This window comes from Panicum virgatum, chromosome 1N (genome assembly GCF_016808335.1).
Source record: "Panicum virgatum strain AP13 chromosome 1N, P.virgatum_v5, whole genome shotgun sequence".
NCBI classification, from domain to species: Eukaryota; Viridiplantae; Streptophyta; class Magnoliopsida; order Poales; family Poaceae; genus Panicum; species Panicum virgatum.
The window spans coordinates 5,777,704-5,795,996 of record NC_053145.1 but is presented as its reverse complement, the minus strand read 5'-3'; the positions used below and the strand labels follow the sequence as shown (position 1 = coordinate 5,795,996).

The following is an 18,293-nucleotide window of genomic DNA, read 5'->3' as shown; positions in this document are numbered from 1 at the left end:
TTAAATCTAAACAAATAAAAACTAATTGTATAGTTTGCTTGTAAATTACGAGATGAATCTAATGAGCCTAATTAGATCGTGATTAGATACTAAATTGCTACATTAAAGCTACAGTAAACATAAGCTAATGACAGATTAATTAATCTTAATAAATTTATCTCGTAGTTAACAGACGAGTTCTATAATTAATTTTATAATTAGTCTATATTAATATTTAAATATGCAAAAATTCTATTCTAAAAATTTTACGCGGAGCATCTAAACTAGACCTAAGTTAAAAATATTTCAGTCTCTCATGTTCGGATCGAGCTTGGCTTGGAATGCTCGAGGTGGCAGGCTTGGTCGAGCTCGGCTCGTTGACAGCCCTCCCGGCTCCAGCTCAGGGCCTCAGCCCTCAAGTTCTTCTCATCTCCTCCAGTCCTCTGTTTCTTAGGGCAACTCCAATGGAGCTCTCAAATTTGAGCCCCTATTTCTCTAGATGAGGAGCTCTCATCCATTTTCCAACCTCCTACTTTACTTCCCACTCCAACCGAACTCTTATATGCCTTTTTATATCTTCACTACCACCTTTTTAATTGATATCATGTAACTAACAATCGTAGCACTATATAAGCAAACAGTGTTTGTTACCAATAATGATTATCACACTGAATATATTCGAACTAATAATTTTGAAACGGGGTTATTTATAATAATTAATTATTTAATAATTTGGCTGCTAACGATAATTAGAACGACGACTATATTTCAAACGGGTATATCTCAACGGCTATATTTCAATCGGATTGTTGACACCGTTTTTTGACACGTGTCAAGGAAGGTGATTTCGGTGAAGGAAATGTGGCCGATTCAAAAGAAACTAAAAGATGCATAGAGTTGGGATCGGCCGATGGGAGTTCGTCCGATGGACCAAGAGAATATTCTGTGAAGATACTGATCAGTCCGCTCTGGTACTCGGCCGATGGAGAGTTGCCGATGAAGTCAATAAAGGAGGAGAGGATCCGGACTCTGCGAGGATCTTAATGATTCGGTTGTAGTATTTAAAGTAGTTTATCTTTAGATAGTCTTTTCTTTAGGGTAAAGTAATGTTTGCCGTAATCGGTTAGGACTTGATAGCGCTAGACTATAAATATGAGTTGTAAGAGACCGGAAAAACTTGATACACATCCAATACAACAAATTTTACAATTCATTTACACTTTTTCGACGACTTCGCCTTTTCTTTTCTTTTTTCGACGAGTTCTTTCAAGTTGATCAAGGACGCCTCACATTCGAGCGACTTGATTTTCTGGTAAGTTTTCGTTTTACCGAGTATATTTGAGGTTTAGCTACCGGGCGCATCGCTGTGGCTTCGTTCAAATCTATTCAAAAGTTATCGAGTTTATCTAGGCTTTGACTTCCAGGCGCATCGCTATCGTCTCGTCTAGATTTATTCACCAATTATCGATATCAGCTAGATTTGTAGGTTTTCCTATGTTTTTTGGCCATTATCATCTAAAAACATACTAGATCGGCTTTAGGATTTGGAGTAACACTTTTGTTATCTCAAGAGCCGGTTTAGATCTATTTTTAGCTTCACATCATCTAAATTACACATTCGTAGCTTAGATCTTATCATACATACACGATCGGCTGTTCAAAACCGGTTTTTGTCATTTAGTGTATCGGCTGATCCTGACGATACACTCGTTTATTACGCGCTTACATTTAATATCTTTTTTGTCGTCTATAGTATTGGCAAAGCTTGCCGATACGCCCATCTGAGAGATCTTCGGAATCCCAGCCGATACGCTCTCGAATTTGATTTTATTTTCTCCCTTGTCAATTTCAGGTCAAATTGACTGGCACGCTTGATTGACTTTTCGTGACTCGGCGAACACTTGCTCTCGGATTCCAGTGTGTTGATTTTTGCGTCAACACGGGTATATTCTAATGTCTATAATTCGAATAGGTATATTCTAACTGCTATATTTCAAACGCCCATATCCCAACGACTATATTTCAAACGGCAATGTCTTTCATCTCTCTATATATATACAGGCTTGTTCACCCCATTCTGCAATGAGTCATTCACTTCATTGTTGCTTCTCCACCTAAAAATAAGTAGACTCTCTCGTTTAGACTCGTCGTCCTGGTCGGATGATGATGATGAGCCTGAACTCACCCTTGGTGCACTACATCAAGCTCATAGGAGATATCTGGCTATGCATAGTTCACAATGGGGGGCTCTGTATCTGGCTGGCAATATATTCATCGCGATAGAGAAGCTGGACATTAGAGGTTGTACCATGACTATTTTTCAGAAGCTCCAACATATGATGCATCTATCTTTCGGCGTAGGTATGCGAAATTGTTTTTCCCCTAGCATTCTCCATCCATCGATATGAAGCTCCTATATTTTTCTTATTCTCGTTCCTTCGACTCAGGTTTAGAATGACTCGGCCTCTATTTCTTTGCATAGCACATGCTGTAGAGGAGCATGATAATTACTTTGTGCAAAAAATGATATATGTGGAAGGCTTGGGTTATCTTGTCTACAGAAAATTTGTGCTGCCTACATGATGATTAGTTATGGCGTTCCCGCAGATTTTATGGACTAATATTTTCGTATTGGTGAAAGTACTATCATAGAGTCTTAGAAAGCTAGTTAAAGTTATTATTGAAGTGTTTGGGGATGAGTATGTGAGATCTCCAAATGAGCAAGACACCACTAGAGGTTTTCCTGGAATGCTTGTCCATTAGGCATTGCTTCAAAACTGAACTCATCAGCATCAAGCATTCAAGCTCACTGCTACCCGTATTGTTCTCCAGCAAATCCACCCAGCTATCCATTTCAACCTCCTGCAATTGAGAAAAAAATAAAATAAACAGCAGCAGCAGAGCAGAGGGCGGCGCAAGGGGCATCAGCAGCAGCACAGGGCCCCCGCACGGGGGCACGCCGCCGGCTACATCCGGCCTCCCCCAGCCCCCTCGCACGGCACGTGGGGCGGGGTGCCGCCGCCCCCCACGGGCGCAGGCGCGGGGCGGCCTGCCGCCGGCCCTCGGGCGCACGCGCGGTGCGGGCCGCCGCCGCAGCAGCGTAGGCAGGGACGAACCTCCTCCAGATCTACAAGGTACACCATATCTCTTCCCTTCCCTAGACTCTATGGTCACCGGAGACGAGAAATCGACGTACCTAGCGCCGGGAATCCTCCGTGGACGGCGCGGGGAAACCTCCGTGGAGGCGCGGGAGGGACGGCCGTTGCCGCCGTCGCCGGATGAGGGCTCGAGAGAGGACCTCCTACAAGTGGGAGTCTGAGGGGCGGGGATGAGGTCGCCTCATCCGTTGGGGGTGAGATGAGAGACCGGTTGGAGATATATTTTTGTGTTTTAACCCTCATCTATGAGGTAGGGGTCCAAATGAGCACTCGGTTGGAGTTGCCCTTAAACCCTTTCCCTTCTCTCGGACTTTATCCTCCTTGTTCTTCCTTCCCTGGAGGCGACGCCCGGGCGAGCGGCGGCCGGCGGCGCCATTTCTCACGTCTTCGCCCAGCCCTTTGCCGGGGACGAGCATCCAGGTATGCCCGCCCCTTCTCTTTCCTTCGGCCGTGCGAGACGGAGCACCGCAAACCCAAACCAAACTATTTGTATTCGGATCTGAATCCAGTTACAATATATTACCTACTAACTTCGATTTCGTTTGCAAAAATTATCGTGTGTACATGTACACCCATGTCCTATGCTGGGTCCGCCCCTGCTTATGGTAGCAGAGGATTCCACTGCTGCATGATGGGAATGCTAAATCACCCATCAATTTTTTTTTTGTGAGGTTCAATCGAACCCCACCTCCCCACGCTCGCAATGAGTGCTTGAGCAGCTGCAAGGTGCAACCTGCTGTTGCAACAATTTTGCATTCGTCCAACTGATTGATTAGCCTGTTTGTCGATCAATCATGACCGAAATTGATCCTTGGAAGCAGTTTGGTCCTTCTGTTTGTCATGGTCACGCGCTGATTTTCTTTTATCTGGTGTTTTAATGGTTTGAATATTATATTCATGGTCTTCTTTAACGAATCTGAACTGGAAGCTGGCAGTAATAAATTTGATTCATCCTCCCTTATGTAGTTTCAGTTTGATGTGGAAGCTGGGCGGTAATATGACCCATAGTTGGAGATTCTGTGACATACTTATAGTCTTAGCTATCGACGGTAACGGAAATTGGGTACGGTAAAAATGTTGGGCGTTCTAAATTAATGCAGTTTCACGCACGACTGTGTGTTATAAGTAAGGATGTTTCATTTATTATTAGCTTGTTTCCTTACCATGTCACTGACATGTTTACTGGGAAAGCTAGTTCCAACTACTTCCGACTATATTAGAGCATTTTTTCTTTTGTTTTTTTAACACTAGGATCAAATCTCATATGTTTCTTTTTCAAAAGCACCTGTTATGTTAGACTAAATAAATGCTAACGGTACTGTATTCCAAATTAACTCTAAACTTCCACTTTACTCAACAATGCACTCCTCACTTCTCACTTCTGGATACCAGTAGACTGCAATCAATCAACATTAATGAGAAAATAGACTTGATGGAAAGTTCTTTTTATCTTGTATTTAAATTGCTATTACCTATTAGTGAAATTAGAAGTTCCAGACTTGGTTGCAGGGATGCTACAGGCATAAATTTGCCTCCCTCCTTCCTTTTTATTTCCTTACCTTTTATGATTAACAGCTTGAGGGGTTGTTGGAATGTAGGGTTCTCGCAGGAATTCAATAGGGTTCTATTAGGATTTCCCCCCCTTCTGTATCCCTTCGGACTGGGGGAACGGGCTTGAATTCCTATTGGAATCCTTCCTTTCCTTCACCTTTTGACGTCCGGGAATCTGGAAGTGGATCAAATGCCACTAACAATAATCATAGACATCAATACTTATGACCAGTGAAGTGCCTCAAATATTGCTGTCATGCTGAATTCCGACGCTAGATGGTCATTTGGAACCTTTCTCTTGTAGATATTTAGCTGCCTTGGTATATTAGTATATACGACAGAGGAGTTTGTGATTGGCATGCGAAAGATCTGAGATCGAAACCTTCTGTTGAATTTGAGTTGCTTTATATGGGGCTACTGGGTTCTTAGCCAACCAAAATTTTACAATGCCCCTGAAATAGGTCTACAGTCTGGTTTAGAACCAAAATCTGGCAATGCCCAAACAAAAATGGGCAACTCAAAACTATAGTACATGCCTTGTGGGCTCGCTCACATCTTGGCTTGGTTGCATGCAAAGCTAGATGGCAGCTCGTGATTGGCTGTTTAAGCACATCATTTTTCTTATTATCAAACTTCTTAGGAACATATCTTCTAAAGCACACTCAAGCATCTGATTTGTAATGATGCAATCTGTTTGAACAGTCGTATTACTTACAATTAAATCAATTTAAGGCCTATGCTGTCTGTGTTTTCATCATGGTTTTTACGGGGGTAAGGCGAGGCGTGGCGACCCACGCCCTTCTAGACGCCTAGGCGAGTATGGCGTGTGGTGAGGCGACGACATACACATACCCTAACCTTCCATAGGACAGCACAAACATACACTGATGCATACCTTTTTGCTGCAAAGTCCATCTCTTATGCATCAAGGTTCAGACAGACAAGCACATATTCACACCAATTAGGCAACTACAGGGGCATGTACTAGCAGAAAGGAGCACAACTATGAGCTACCTATTGCTGCATAGCCCTACAAATAGCAGAGAGGAGCAGAGCAGAGGAAGAGGGGGAGGAAAAGAAGAGCAGCGGAGGAAAGAGTAGGGGAGGATTGCGGGGAGAACAGAGGAAGGAGAGGGAAGAACACACATACACAAATCAGGGAGAGGGCTGAAGCGCGGATGAGGCGGGCAGGCGGCAGCGAGTCTGGAATAGCAGCCACGAATCCTTGGGGGGCAGAGCTGCAGAGGTGACTCTTGGAAGTGCAGATCTGCAGGTGGAGGAAGCAGAGGAAGCATAGGGGCAGAGCCACGTGAGGAGGTGGAGCAGAGGAAGCAGCCACGATCTGCAGGCGGAGGCTTCAATCGGCGTGGAGTAGCAGCAGGAGAGGAGCTGCAGCTGGATGGAGGCGGCGGGCTGCCGGATTCCAGGTCCCGCGGCAAGGGCCGGCGCCTTTTTTTTTTCCCGCGCGCATCGCCTTGCGCTTGTGTGTGGCGTTCGTCCGACGCCTAGGTGACGCCTTCCTGCGTGAGGCGACGCCATAGGCCGGAAGGGCGTGGCGGGCAAGACACCCTGATTGGGAGCTCGCCTGGATGCCAAGGCGACGCCATAAAAACCATGGTTTTCATGCTCAATTTTTTTTTGCACGTGTCGTACTCACAGGTTTGGCAAACTTCGTCATGGTTGCAATCCAAACACGGTTTCCTGCCCCCGAATGACTTATATAATTGCTCCAGTGAATAACTTAATAAAGAGGACGGTAGATATGTTTTGCATTGCTCGTGAATTGGTACAGCCACAACCCAAACATCATTTTCTCGCTCAGGTTTTGGCATTACCAAAATTTTTTTGTTTGGTTCACCAGCATCACAAACCAAAGAGACCTTGGAAATATGCTATATCAATTTTTCAATATATAATTTAAATTTCAGCTATAATTTGCTTGGAAAATATTGCAAGTTGACCATAATAACTGAGTACCTGCTCTCATCAGATTACTTAAGCAATTTTGAAAGTTTGTTGCTGGGTTTTGTATGTTCCTTGTCGCCCTTTTGAAGCTTTCCTTTGTACTGTTGTAGGATGATTTTTTATCGATTTTCATTATTATTGTTTTGTTTTTATAGATGGATTCCGCAGCTCTTCAATATGAAAACCAAAAGTTGTTTCAACAATTGGAGGCACAGAAGTCCGAAATGCATGCCTTGGAGCGCAAGTTCAAGGAGCTGAGAGATGAGCAATGTTCTTATGACAAGACTTTGATTTCGCTGAATAAAATGTGGAATCAGGTTCTTTCCTTTGTGGCTGATAATTTGTGTATGCATCTTTTCCAGTCCAACATCTCATTACATCTATGTATATTATAGCTGATTGATGATTTGGTCCTGCTTGGGGTACGGGCTGGTGGAGATTTGGGCAACTTGCAAGCGCTTGACCATGAAGAGTTATCAGAAGGTTGCGTCAAATTCGCTTTTGTAAGGTCCATTTTGTTTCAGTAGTGATGTTTTTTTAACCTGATGGTGTGCTCATTGTTTCTTAGATTCTTTTGAGTCATGTCCTTCTGAGGAGGTATTTCTCTTGAGGCTCCTGAAGTCCAGCAATTTCAAAAATAACAATGAAAATAGCTTGTTGGAATTTGTTGAAGAAGCTCTTGCTTTTCGCCGTTCGGTAACTATTACTCTGATGAAGTCCCTGCAAGAGGCAATTTGTTCACATCAGGCTAGAAGTGAATCTTTAGCTTTGGCTTTTAATGGAGAAAAGTCAAATGAAGGTAGAAAAAAAAGAAATCTTGTACCTTTTCTCTTTTCATTACTCTGCATCTAAATTCTATACTCATTAGTCATTACACATTTGATTAAACCATAGTTATGTTATGTAGATGTTATCGTTGCCCTTCAAAACCATAATGATCATTTGAAAGAGGTTGTTGAGAATGCCAGTCAAGCTATTTCTATTATTAATGAGAAGCACAAAAGGTATCTGGATGAGATTGAGGCTTCCAAAAGCAACCATTCAAGGGAGCTACAGGAAATTAAGCGCATTTCAGGTGTTAAAAATATCCTCCCCTCATGCATTCCCATTTGGGTGAAAGTTTGCTGCATCTGCATTGAAGACAATTTATTTACATTTCTTGCTTTTTCCATCTTATGTAAATACATCACTCCCTCCAATGTATAATTGACATTTTGGACTATCTTTTGTTATATATTTGTAATACGTAGCAAAAGTGTACTATCATGATTCATGAAACTATTCCTGATACAAATATACTCGTATCATTTTCAAATATCAAAACTCAACACAGCAAAAGTAATTTGTAATCAAAGCTCGGAATGCCCCCCCCCCCCCCCCACACACACACACACAAAAACAAAAAACAAACAAAGGAGTATGTGAATGTGGGCTGCAAATAGGAACATGCCATTTTTTTGCTGTATAATTAAAATTTGCCCTGGTATATAAAATAAATCCTGGTTTCACAATGCACCTTTATATGATGGTTTGCAGATTTATTTAGCAGGGTGTTCAATTTGTACTAATATTTGATTGCGCTTGAATGAACGGAAAATAAATGCATACTAAATCTCTGTTGCCCATGAAGTAGCAAAAATTAAATGCATGCTAAATTACAAAGTCTGGTCAACGTAGTTTTGGCTAACCTGATCTATAAATGAAACCAACCCATAACACATATGCACTTATTGGATTGCAGGTGAGCTAGAGGAAAGCATGGCAGAGCTTGAGTTAAGTCGACGGAAATTGGTTGTGCTCCAATTGCAGAGGCATGGTTCTGTCATGGATGCATCCGACGCAAATGCTGTGAATGGTGGCATTTCTACTGATAAATCTTCAGACAAAAGTATGAGCTGGCAAGACCTCAAAGATGCTGTTGATGCAGCTAAGGTACTTGTGAACTGTAGTAAAACGAATCTGCAATTTTCTTCAGATCGATGTTCTTTAGAAGTATTATCTTCCCTTCCATCTTTTAATTTACGTTTGATATTTTACTGCTAATTTACGGGTTTTCCCAACTGAGGGCAGACCCTTGCAGGAAACCGTCTATTAGAACTCCATCAGACGCAAGAGGATAATCTAATACTATCAAAGGAACTTGGAGGTCTCGAGGTTGGTACCTTGATTTGTAGCGGATGATTAACATATATTCGTATCTTAAGTTGGATCGTTGTGTTTCTTATTTCACTGATCTATGTATGCAGGGGCAATTGAAAGATGATAACTATATTTTAGTATCAAAACCATACGCAATTCTTAACGATCAATTACATAATCTGCATGCTGAGATAGAGCGCTGTAGGGGGTTAGTTGAAGTTTTACAGGTATGATGTCTGTCCTCTGTTGTACTGACTTGCATTAGTATTGTTTTGGAATTTCCAGATTTCCATCTGTGTGAATGTAGAATGAGAAGGACCAGGTCATGCAAAAGGAGAAAGAAATTTGTGCAAAAGCAGAGTCATTCGACAGTATTAAACAAACTATTACCACTTATGAGAAAAAAATTGAAGAACTGGAAAATCAAATTCAGATATTCATATCTGAAAAGAATGATCTTGAGACCAAGGTTGAGGAAACTTTGCAAGATTCAGGTAGAGGGGACCTCGAACATTGCTTATATTTAATAGGGAATCAGTAGCTCATCTCTTTTTGCAGAATGTAATATAATTTGTTCTCATTTCTCCTGTCAGGCAAGAAAGACTTCAAGAATGAGATCCAGGTTATGGCTGCAGCACTGTCCAATGAGCTGGGAATGATGGAGAATCAGTTGAATAGATCAAAGGATGCGGCTTCGGAAGCATTTGCATTACGTGAGCAAGCAGAGTCATTAGCATCACTGGTAGCTAAGAAGGTCTATATTCGATCTGGTCAAGCATTCCTCTTGCATTTGTATTTTCTTTATTCTGCCTATGTCAAGTTGTTGTGTGACCTTACTCATGCCTGTGAATGTTGTTTTAAAGCTTACCCTGTGGAAATTTACTTCCCATGCACTAATGAATATTCGTGTATATTTCTTCCACTCGGTACTTTTTCTCCCCAAAATTTAGAGTAATGGGAGGTTCTCTGCCCTTCCACTCTTGGGGCTGATCCTGGGTGTTGGTGCCAGCTCACGCCTTTGTCCCACCTGAAAGAATGTGATGGTGGTTCCATGGTCTTCATCCGATCCTTCAGTTCATGATTTTGAATTTCCACTGGTTTCTCTGGACATATGTTTTCCTCATTCATCTACCTGTCAATATGCCTTATTAGACCATGATGACTTTGTTTGAGTATTAACGCTAAGCATAGGATATCTTGTGAGCATAAAGCACCACGTGTAAATAATGGGTCTTGAATATTGGATTTTTCATTAACTTTTCTTATATGTTAGTGTTACTTAAACTTAAAAAATGTTTAAGTAGAGTTTATTTGTTGAATTAGAGTTCTACATTTTGTGCTCTTCTGCAGACATTTTAAAGAGCTAGCAAAATATTTAGTATATGTGCTGAAAATGTGTTGGATTTTCAGATTGAGGAACAAAAGGAGATATCTCACAAGTACAACTCACAACTAACTGAGATCAAGTCCCTCAAAGCATTGGTATGTTATCCTGAAAAACATCTCTGTTTCCTTTAAGGTGGTGTGAAGAGCCTGAGAAATTGATACATATATTTCACATCCCCAGGGAAAGTCAGTGTATTTCTTTAGTCTCACCGCAAGTTGTGATACTTATATCACAATGTCTATATCAAATATATCAAGTTTTGTCATAGTAACTAGCAAGGACGTGCAACACTATAGTAGTGTTTAAGAGCTTGATTGGTTAGCAAAGTGGTAGCTTTCAGTTAGCTTGTAAATAATGCTCTTTTCCAATGGGCCACATGGCATTATTGTCTTTCTTTTGTATCCAATATAAAATCATGCACAGGTTGTGTATTTTTGCAATGATAGTAGAGATACCAGCATTTCCAATGGGCCACATGGCATTATTGTCTTTCTTTTGTATCCAATATAAAATCATGCACAGGCTGTGTATTTTTGCAATGATAGTAGAGATACCAGCATTATATTTAGCAAATGACGGTTGGACCATCTATTTACTGTTGAATAACTTGACCATGAATGTTATTGATAGCCTCACTAGCTCCCAGGATCACCTACTCTAACACTAGAGAAAGCTCGAATACACACTTTTGTGGCACTGCAAAATCAAAGACTTGTCTTGCACTCTAAGGCAAAGACTTGTCTTGCACCATAAGACAGGATTTGACCTACACTAACATGAAACAAAGATTATTCTTACAGATATATTTTTTTTCTATTTAGAAACTAAAGAGTAATTAGCATTCATGGATGCAAATTTTGAGCACCAGTTGTGGTGAAATGAAGTTGGTGCAAAAAGAGGTGACAGGTTTTCGTTCTTACTTTGTCGATGGAATTTCAATTTTCAATAGGTTGAGGAGTTGGAGAAGGAAAAGCAAGAGCTGCAATTTATTGCAGATATGTATGCGAAAGAATGTTCTGAGTCAAGGTAATCTTCATTATTTTTAGTATCGATTTTGGATGTTTAAAAGATATACCACTTCTAAAATGGTTTACAATTGCATTGGTCAAGTATCCTCATAATTATATATTTATATTCATTTTTTCTGGTTACTTTGTCAATTTTCAATAGGATGTCAGATGTCTATCTTCTTCAAAATTAGATATACAATACCTTAGGATTTTTAGATATAGTATATAGAAAGCTTATGCGATTGCTTTATGATTCTTTGAACTCTCTTCAAAGAAACAGTTTCTAAATAAATAGATTTACTGTAGAACTATATTTGCCCATGTTCTAAAATTAATTTCATTTATGCAACAACAACAACAAAGACTTTTTATTCCCAAGCAAGTTGGGGTAGGTTAAAGATGAAACCCATCACAACAACAACAACAACAACATAGCCTTTTTTCCCAAGCAAGTTGGGGTAGGCTAGAGATGAAACCCGAAAGAAATAAGTTCAAGGTTCAGGCACATTAATAGCTAGTCTCCAAGCGCTCCTATCCAAAGCTATCTCTTTAGAGATGTTCCAATCTTTAAGGTCTCTCTTAACCGACTCAGCCCACGTCAGTTTAGGTCTACCTCTACCCCTCTTTACATTATCGACTAGCTCAAGGACCCCATTACGCACCGGCGCCTCAGGAGGCCTTCGTTGGACATGTCCAAACCATCTCAGCCGATGCTGAGTAAGTTTCTCCTCAATTGGTGCCACCCCGACCCTATCCCGAATAACTTCGTTCCGGACTCTATCCCTCCTTGTGTGCCCGCAAAACCACCGCAACATCCGCATCTCTGCTACACTCAGTTGCTGCACATGTCGCCTTTTTGTAGGCCAACATTCAGCACCGTATAACATCGCCGGACGAATTGCTGTCCTATAGAATTTGCCTTTTAGCTTTTGTGGCACCCTCTTGTCACAAAGGATGCCAGAAGCTTGCCGCCATTTCAACCAGCCAGCTGAAATTCTATGTCTAACATCTTCATCAATGTCGCCATCCTTTTGTAGCACCGATCCTAAATACCGAAACGTATCCTTCTGGACCACCACTTGCCCATCTAGACTAACGTCTCCCCCCTCATGCCTAGTCGCGCTGAAATCGCACATCATGTACTCGGTCTTGGTCCTACTAAGTCTGAACCCTTTCGACTCTAACGTGCGTCTCCACAGCTCTAACTTCCTATTAACCCCTGCCCTACTCTCGTCAACTAGCACCACATCATCAGCAAAGAGCATACACCAAGGGATCTCACCTTGTATATCCCTTGTGACCTCATCCATCACTAAAGCAAATAAATAAGGGCTCAATGCTGACCCCTGATGTAGGCCTATGTTAATAGGAAAGTCAGTGGTGTTGCCATCACATGTCCGGACAAACGTCGTCGCATCCTTGTACATATCCTTAATGAGGGTAATGTACTTAGTTGGGACTTTGTGCTTCTCCAAAGCCCACCACATGACATTTCTCGGTACTTTGTCATATGCCTTCTCAAGGTCAATGAAGACCATGTGCAAGTCCTTCTTCTGCTCCCTATATCTCTCCATCAATTGTCGTATTAAGAAAATCGCCTCCATGGTTGACCTTCCAGGCATGAACCCAAATTGGTTTTGGGTCACACTTGTCCCTCTTCTTAGGCGATGCTCGATAACCCTCTCCCAAAGCTTCATCGTATGACTCATCAGCTTAATCCCACGGTAGTTAGTACAACTTTGAACATCGCCCTTGTTTTTGAAGATAGGTACTAATATACTTCTCCTCCATTCTTCCGGCATCTTGTTTGACCGAAAAATAAGATTAAAAAGCTTAGTTAACCAAACTATTGCTCTATCTCCTAGGCATCTCCACACCTCAATGGGAATACCATCAGGACCCATCGCTTTACCTCTCTTCATCCTCTTCAAAGCCTCCCCGATCTCTACCTCCTGAATTCTCCTCACAAAACGTCTGTTGGTATCGTCAAAAGAGTCATCTAACTCAAGGGTAGGGCTCTCACTCTCTCCATTAAACAACTTGTCGAAGTACTCTCTCCATCTATCCATGATCTCCTCATCCTTCACTAGCAGTCGATCTGTCCCATCCTTAATGCATTTGATTTGGTTGATGTCCCTTGTCTTCCGCTCGCGGATCCTAGCCATCCTATAAATGTCCTTCTCCCCTTCTTTCGTGCCTAGCCGCTGATACATGTCATCATACGCCTTACCCTTTGCTACACTCACAGCTCGCTTTGCAACCCTCTTCGCTAATTTATAGCCCTCGATGTTGGCTGCACTCTTGTCAAGGTGGAGGCGCTTGAAACACTCCTTCTTCTCCTTAATAGCCTTTTGCACCTCGTCGTTCCACCACCAGGTGTCTTTCCCCTCCTGTTTGCCTCCCTTACTCACGCCAAACACCTCTGAGGCCACCTTCCGAACACATGTTGCCATCTTTAGCCACATGTCATCTGCGTCTTCTCCTTCTTCCCAAGGCCCCTCACCTAGCATCCTTTCCTTAAACGCTTGTGCCGCTTCCCCTCTAAGCTTCCACCACTTTGTTCTCGCAATCTTAGTACATTTGTCCCGGTGGATACGTACCCGAAGACGAAAGTCCGCCACCACAAGCTTGTGTTGAGGGACAACACACTCCCCAGGTATCACCTTACAATCTAAGCAATCACGTCTATCCTCCCTCCTAGTAAGGATAAAGTCGATCTGGCTCGAGTGTTGTCCACTACGAAAAGTCACAAGATGGGATTCCCTCTTCTTAAACACGGTATTCGCTATCAACAAGTCGTAGGCTAACGCGAAGTTCAACACATCCTCCCCCTCTTGACTCCTGCTACCATACCCAAAACCCCCGTGCACTCGCTCGAACCCTACATTAGTCGCACCCACATGGCCGTTGAGATCTCCTCCTATGAAGAGTTTCTCGCTGGTAGACACGGTACTAACCATGCTATCTAGATCTTCCCAGAACTGTATCTTGGTGCTCTCACTAAGGCCTACCTGAGGGGCATAGGCACTGATCACATTCAAAACCGAATCTCCAACTACCAACCGGATTAGGATAATCCGGTCGCCTTGCCTTCTAACCTCTACGACTCCATCCTTAAGGTTCCTATCAATCAAGATGCCTACACCATTCCTACCCGGAGTTGCTCCCGTGTACCAAAGCTTGAAGCCAGTATCCTCAACCTCCTTCGCCTTCTGGCCCTTCCATTTAGTCTCTTGAACGCATAGAATATTTACACGCCTCCTAATTGCTACATCAACTAGCTCTCGCAACTTACCCGTTAGGGACCCTACGTTCCAGCTACCTATACGAATCCTAGTTGGCTCGGCTAGCTTCCTTACCCTTCGCACCCGTCGAGGGAAGTGCAAAGACCCTTGCTCATTTTTCACTACACCCGGGCGTAGATGTAGCGCGCCATTCAGGTGACGACCCGACCCTTGCTCACTTATCATCGTACCCAGGTCATGATACGACGCGCCCTTGGGGGGATGGCGACCCGGCCCTTGCCCATTTATCACCACACCCGGGTTCCGATGTAGCGCGTCGCTAAGAGGGTTACGCCCCAACGAGTTTCTTGTAGGTTTCATATCCATTAGAGTGGCATTTTTTATGCTGGTTTGCCAAAACCTAACGCAACCCTCCTCCTTTACCCGGGCTTGGGACCGGCTATGTTGAGACGACTCAGGAGAGAGAGTCTTCCAGTCAGCATAGGCGGAGTTAGATGAAACCCATCACGAGGCAAACAAATTTAACAGGGGAAAAAAAGAGGTATTAGTAACAATAATAATAGTAGTGGTAAAAGGGGACTGAGCCCCTTATTTTTTTTGTGGTGCACATTGAGTTTCATTTATGTGTCTGTCAGTTTTAGCTATCTAGTGTGCTATCTTTGAATAATCATGACCTAGTCAAACATCGATCAAGCTGTTGAGGAAAACAATGACTGTTGATTTGACTTACAACTTTGCAAATTGCAATTAGGTGGACTAGTTGATATAGGCCTCTATATGTTGTTGCTAACTGGAGTAACTGCACAAAGAAAATATAGTTCAGGAAATTTACAATGTAAACATTTAGAAAATTTGAAGGGTATGGCCATGGTGTACTGCATATTTACTTGCAGTTTGTCTGGAACGAACAGTGTTAGATAAAAAAAGTGTATGTATAGTGCAAGAATCACATTACATGCGTATCTTAGTCTTTTAACATACATGTATATTTCATTCACTATAACATTATTCTATATATACTGTGCATCTAGGACGATTGCTGATATTGAAGAATCAGAAAACCGAGCTCGCAATCAGGCTGAGTATTTGAAGAGCAGTCTGGAGGAGCATAGTCTTGAGCTTCGAGTAAAAGCAGCAACTGAAGCTGAAGCTGCATGCCAGCAAAGGCTTTCCTTTGCTGAAGCAGAACTGGAAGAGTTAAGGGCCAAAGTAGATGCATCAGAAAGGTTCGTTTTTTGCTCCAGGGAACAATGTTATGTCTACAAGCTAGAACAATTGATAGTTGTTGATTATTTTAATTCAACCTATCTTAAAAAAAAATTCATGCTTTTCTGAAGTTGTATCTTGTACCCAGTTTAGTGTTCTATAGTTATATGAACTATCAATATTTGATGGGTTCATCTGTGATGTAAAGTGGCAAGTACTATATATTATATGTGCGAAACTATGTCCATAAGCCATACTGCACTTGTATGATATGTTTTTCAGAGATGTTGTGGAACTCAAGGAGGCAATAAGAATTAAAGAGGCTGAAGGAGATGCCTATATTTCTGATATTGAGGTAAATTTATTTTTTCCCCCTTATCAGTACCTTTTTTGTGGGTATCTATGAAAACCTATGATATTTGCATGCAGACAATCGGTCAAGCTTATGAAGACATGCAAACACAAAATCAGCATCTTCTTGAACAGCTCGCAGATAGAGAGGACTTTAACATAAAGGTATTTATCAGTTCTTTGTTTTAATTTCTTTTATGTCAAAACTGCAAACACATGGCATATGGATGCGGAGAGTATTTGATGCTAATGTTCACATAACACTGCCTTAGCACAGTCTACCATATTTTGATGTGCAATGAAGCATGAACTGCTGGCAGGCAAGGAAAAAGGATCTAGAAACATCATCTACTGGTTTTGTGGGTTTTATGGTGTATTTTGCAGACTTTTTTAGTGACATAGAGGCAAAGAGCTTCACTTAAGGCTGTTTAACTACCTCACTGTGTCAATTAGCCAGTTACTGCTGGAGGTTCAAGCACATCAACCAAGCTTACAAAACTCTCTTTGCAGTTTTGCATTGGCAAAAGCTAGCTTTGCTTTTCTTATTGGCTGCTAACAGTAACTGAATTCTCATCTAACAGCTGGTATCGGATAGTGTGAAGATGAAACAAGCTTCTAGTTCCCTTCTCTCAGAGAAGCTTATATTAGAGAAGCAACTCCAGCAAGTTAATACTTCACTGGAGTCATCCAAACTGAAAATGACCCGTGGTGAAGAGCAGGTAGTTTCCTACTTCTGTTACTTCTTTTGTATTGTATCATTTGTTTGCAGTCACTAAAATTAATTATGTGGCAACACATTCCTAGAAAAATGTGATAGCAACATCAACTCAAAAATGTAAATTGATCTTAGTGTTTACACTAGGAGGTGAACCAGTTTTGAAAGTGGTTTACTGAATGATTTTTACAGATGAAGATTTGTGTAGCACAAGCGATAAAAACTTCAGCAGAAAACAGACATCTTGCAATCAGCCTGGAAAGGACTGCGCTGGAGGTATCCAACACTGAGAAGGAACTCAAGTGGCTTCGGTCCTCTGTTGGATCGTCTGAGAAAGAATATGACGAGACTCAACAAAAGATATCTGAGCTGAGGATTTTGCTAGAGCATGAGAGGTTTGGCTGCTGTTAAGCTTCTTTTACAAATTGATCATGCTATGCTGCTGGCATCTAACCACTTTCACGTTACCTTTACTTTTTCCAGGAGCGAGAGGCGACGGCTTGAGGAACAATACGAAGAGGTGAAAAATGAAGTTATGGAACTGACGTCCGAGACTGAAGAGACTACTATCCAGAAGCTCCAGGATGAAATAAAAGAATGCAAGGCTATTCTCAAGTGTGGTGTCTGCTTTGACCGGCCTAAAGAGGTAAATATGATGTACTGTACAGCTTTTGTTTTTTTTGAATGGCCTAAACCTGTTTATTAATCAAGATGGCAGAGATTTACACCATTCTTACCTCCACGAAGATCCTGTTTTGTTGGCAATCTCATGGATATTGAATAACCAGATTATTAGGTGCCTAAGCTGACGAGGTCCTATTTCTCTGCTTATTTGTTAACAGGTTGTGATTACCAAATGTTTCCACCTATTCTGCTCACCATGCATTCAGAGGAACCTTGAGATTCGCCATCGGAAATGTCCTGGCTGTGGAACTCCATTCGGACAAAATGATGTTAGGGAGGTGAAGATATGAAGCTTCTCCGAAGTGAGACTGACTTGGTGTTTGGATAGCATTAACCTGCGGGTGCTTCTCCCTTGTGAATATCGTCATGCTGTTTTGGCAAACATCTAGGAGATCTAACTCCCATATCGTGCCGTACATAGATGCTTCGTTACAAAAAAAAAGGAAACTAATCAGAAGAAAGGAAGTTCGTGAACTTTAATTGTTGTCATGTATGCTGTGTATGGTTCCTCCTGGGTAGAGTAGTTTCTGATTTTTTTTTAAGAGTAAAAGGCCAACGGCCCTGCCCCATTTCATGGAACAAAGCAACAGAGTATGCTGGTTCAGTACAGTTTTAAGCTATTATAGCAGCAAGGGAACCCTGGAATTCTGCCGACAGCCAACCCAGACCCAAGAAAGCCAACGCCGAGAAAACTAGAACAGTTAAAGCGAAGGAGAAAGAAAAGACAGTGACTGAAACAGATAGAACAAGCTTCTTATCAGTTCTTCAGGAGCTCCCAGCTGAACTCTCCTTACTTAATCTTCAAAAGAAAAGACAGTGACTGCAACAGATAGAACAAGCTTCTTATCAGTTCTTCAGGAGCTCCCAGCTGAACTCTCCTTACTTAATCTTCTTCACGAAGGC

At 41.9% G+C, this 18,293-nt stretch overlaps 1 protein-coding gene and 1 long non-coding RNA gene across 4 annotated transcripts; one reads left to right on the top strand and one right to left on the bottom strand.

The window, feature by feature from the left end:
• Window positions 1–2,411: 2,411 nt before the first annotated feature.
• On the bottom strand, window positions 2,412–3,318 carry LOC120654822. Its single transcript, XR_005667186.1, has 2 exons — window positions 3,176–3,318; window positions 2,412–2,841 (listed from the first exon to the last, which is right to left on the bottom strand). It is a non-coding gene; the product is annotated as an uncharacterized LOC120654822 (long non-coding RNA).
• LOC120654819 (E3 ubiquitin-protein ligase BRE1-like 2) lies at window positions 2,867–17,883 on the top strand. 3 transcript variants are annotated; one of them, XM_039932481.1, is made up of 19 exons: window positions 2,867–3,113; window positions 6,809–6,970; window positions 7,049–7,136; window positions 7,222–7,452; window positions 7,561–7,728; window positions 8,395–8,585; window positions 8,724–8,807; window positions 8,900–9,019; window positions 9,100–9,286; window positions 9,386–9,546; window positions 10,203–10,274; window positions 11,129–11,205; window positions 15,466–15,660; window positions 15,923–15,995; window positions 16,070–16,156; window positions 16,573–16,710; window positions 16,899–17,101; window positions 17,190–17,352; window positions 17,549–17,883. In XM_039932481.1, the coding sequence occupies exons 2-19, from the start codon at window positions 6,809–6,811 to the stop codon at window positions 17,678–17,680; spliced, it is 2,532 nt and encodes an 843-aa protein (XP_039788415.1). In that variant the 5' UTR covers window positions 2,867–3,113; the 3' UTR covers window positions 17,681–17,883. The 3 variants fall into 3 exon arrangements, with proteins under 3 accessions (XP_039788415.1, XP_039788416.1, XP_039788417.1); XM_039932482.1 differs by lacking the exon at window positions 2,867–3,113 and adding an exon at window positions 3,425–3,557 and having other exon boundaries at window positions 17,549–17,879; XM_039932483.1 differs by lacking the exons at window positions 2,867–3,113; window positions 6,809–6,970; window positions 8,900–9,019 and having other exon boundaries at window positions 7,084–7,136; window positions 9,078–9,286.
• Window positions 17,884–18,293: the final 410 nt, after the last annotated feature.